At 46.9% G+C, this 2,529-nt stretch overlaps 1 protein-coding gene across 1 annotated transcript in view; it reads left to right on the forward strand.

Moving 5' to 3' along the window:
* The first annotated feature begins 81 nt into the window (after positions 1-81).
* Positions 82-2,529, forward strand: part of PLEKHM1 (pleckstrin homology and RUN domain containing M1) — a 621,215-nt gene continuing 618,767 nt past the window's right edge. Inside the window, exon 1 of the mRNA XM_023729440.1 lies at positions 82-1,333. Within this exon, the coding sequence (XP_023585208.1) occupies positions 771-1,333 (563 nt within the window). The 5' untranslated portion in view covers positions 82-770. The remainder of the gene's footprint in view (positions 1,334-2,529) is intronic.

The following is a 2,529-nucleotide window of genomic DNA, read 5'->3' on the forward strand; positions in this document are numbered from 1 at the left end:
AGTTCTTGGAGAATTCCGAGTATTAGAGATTTGAATTCCCTAGGTGATTCTGATGCAATGCCTGTTGTAGGAACCATTGCACCACTTTGCCTTATCAGTTTGATACTCAAGACCCTCTGCTGCCTGGCTTTGCAAGTGAATCACCTCCACATGTTGTAATCAGAGTGCTCACCACTCCTGTTACATGTCTGTTGCTCCCCTACCGTTTTATGCGTTTTTTTCTGTCAGTCTCTTGTGCTTAGAAGGTTCTCCTTCTGTCTCTGAATCTTGAAATCCCTCAGGGCTGCCTTTTCTATGGCATTTTACTCATTCTAACCCTTAAATGATGCCAAAAATAGGGCTCAAAACCCATGTGCCCTTGAAAGGCAGTTGCTGTGGGCAGAGACCATGTCTTTACCCTGTATCTTCACAGCTTCAAGGAGCTTGCACTTAGGGCCTCAGCAGACATGTCTTAGATGAGTAGATCGATGCCAGCGGTCCAGGGGATAGTTGTAATAAACATGGAAATTTATCACAGCAACCTCAAAACCTTGGGGGTTGTAGCTTAGACATTTCTAAATTCCCCTTAAAACACTATTATCCAGGATTTGTTTATGTCTATGTGTGTTTACAGTCATTATTATTGATTCTTGCTAACTAGTGGATAAAATGACATCTCAGTGATTTGAGGTAGTTACTTGAAACAAGTTTGTTTTCCCCCTTCCCAGACACATCATCTCAGAATTGGAGCACCTGGACTTTGTGAACACGGATGTTGGCCGCTGCCGGGCATGGCTCCGACTGCCCTCGATGACGGACTGATGGAGTGCTACCTGAAGCTGCTCCTCCAGGAGCAGGCCCGGCTGTGTGAGTACTATCAGCCCACAGCCCTGCTTCGAGATGCCGAGGAGGGCGAGTTTCTCCTTAGCTTCCTGCAGGGACTAACGTCTTTGTCCTTTGAACTCTCCTACAAGTCTGCCATCTTAAACGAGTGGACACTCACCCCACTGGCTCTCTCCGGGCTTTGCCCACTCTCTGAGCTAGACCCTCTCACTACCTCTGGTGCAGAACTACAGCGGAAGGAGTCCCTGGATTCAATTTCCCATTCCTCGGGCTCAGAGGACATCGAAGTCCAGCACTCAGGCCATAAAATCCGGCGGAACAGGAAGCTCACTGCCTCCTCCCTCAGCCTGGACACAGCCAGTTCGTCCCAGTTGTCCTGCAGCCTGAACTCCGATAGCGGCCTTCACCAAGAAAATGGCTCCAAGAGTCCAGACTGTTCTGAGGAGCCCATGTCCTATGAGTCAGACCTGGGGACAGCAAATGCTGATGATTCAGACCGCTCTCTGCAAGAGTGAGTACCCCCCTACCTCCCTCTCTCTTTCCCTCCTTCTCTCTCCTTCCTTTCCTCCTTGCTTTCACATGGGATTTGTGATTGTCTGTCACTGAGCACTGAACTCTATTAGGGTATAAAGAAAGACAAAGGAGACATCATTCTTCTTCTTCAGGGACTGGAGGAGCTGGGAGCTGTAACTGGAAGCAACATGGGGGCAGTGGGAAGAATGGACATAGGGCTCAGAGCTAATTAAATGTCCAGCTCTGACCCTGGATGACCTTTGGCAAGTTACTTAGTCTCTCTGAGGCTCAGTGTAAAATATTTCAGTATAAAAAATTCTCATCTAGAAGGGAGGAAGCTAACAGTTCAGATTGATATCTACAACTTCCAAAAAATACCACAAGGCATAATGCATAAGGGTGTGATGTAGTAACACAGAAGACATGGAGAACATGAAACTTGAATGGCCTGTGGAGGAGGTGGTAGACAACTGGGGACAAGCAAGCGTGTAGAGGAGTGTATGGTGCAGATTAACCAACTAGAGAGGGAGAGCCTGGGACAGAGCCTCCTTCATACAGCCTTTTTTTAAAAAATTTTTGAATAGATAGTCTATTTTTATGGTGAAAAAAAAGTAGCCCTGGTGGAGCAGTGGTTAAGTGCTCAGCTGCTGACTGAAAGGTTGGTGATTTGAACCTACCAGCTGCTCTTCAGGAGGAAGATGTGGCAGTCTGCTTCCCTAAAGATTTACAGCCTTGGAAACCCTATGGGGCAGTTCTACTCTGTCCTGTAGGGTCACTAAGAGTCGGAATCGACTTGACGATAATGGGTTTGGTTTTGGTTTTTTGTCCAAAGGTCAAGGTGTCCAAGGTGCTCCTACCTTGGTTCAGGTCCTTACAAGGTTCCCATCTGGTGTGAGAATAATACTGGACTGGACTGGACTTGGAGCCAGAGCTGGTTTCACGCCCTGTCCCACCGTGTACAAGTCCACTAATGTCAGGCAACTTGCAGACTGTTTCTGAGGTTGTATTTCTTCATCCATAAAATGGAGATGCCCTTATAGGGCCATTTGAGAATCAAATCAGATGCCTGTTAATGACTTGAATACATGAGAATGTCTGATAGGCCCCATAAAAGACTTCCAAGCACTAGCACATTGGAATGGGATTTTCATGTGTCAAGCGGGGGAATTTAGATCTAACATATAGGGAAGGAGC

The sequence above is a fragment of the Trichechus manatus genome, unplaced genomic scaffold, assembly GCF_000243295.1.
Source record: "Trichechus manatus latirostris isolate Lorelei unplaced genomic scaffold, TriManLat1.0 scaffold00028, whole genome shotgun sequence".
Taxonomy (NCBI): domain Eukaryota; kingdom Metazoa; phylum Chordata; class Mammalia; order Sirenia; family Trichechidae; genus Trichechus; species Trichechus manatus.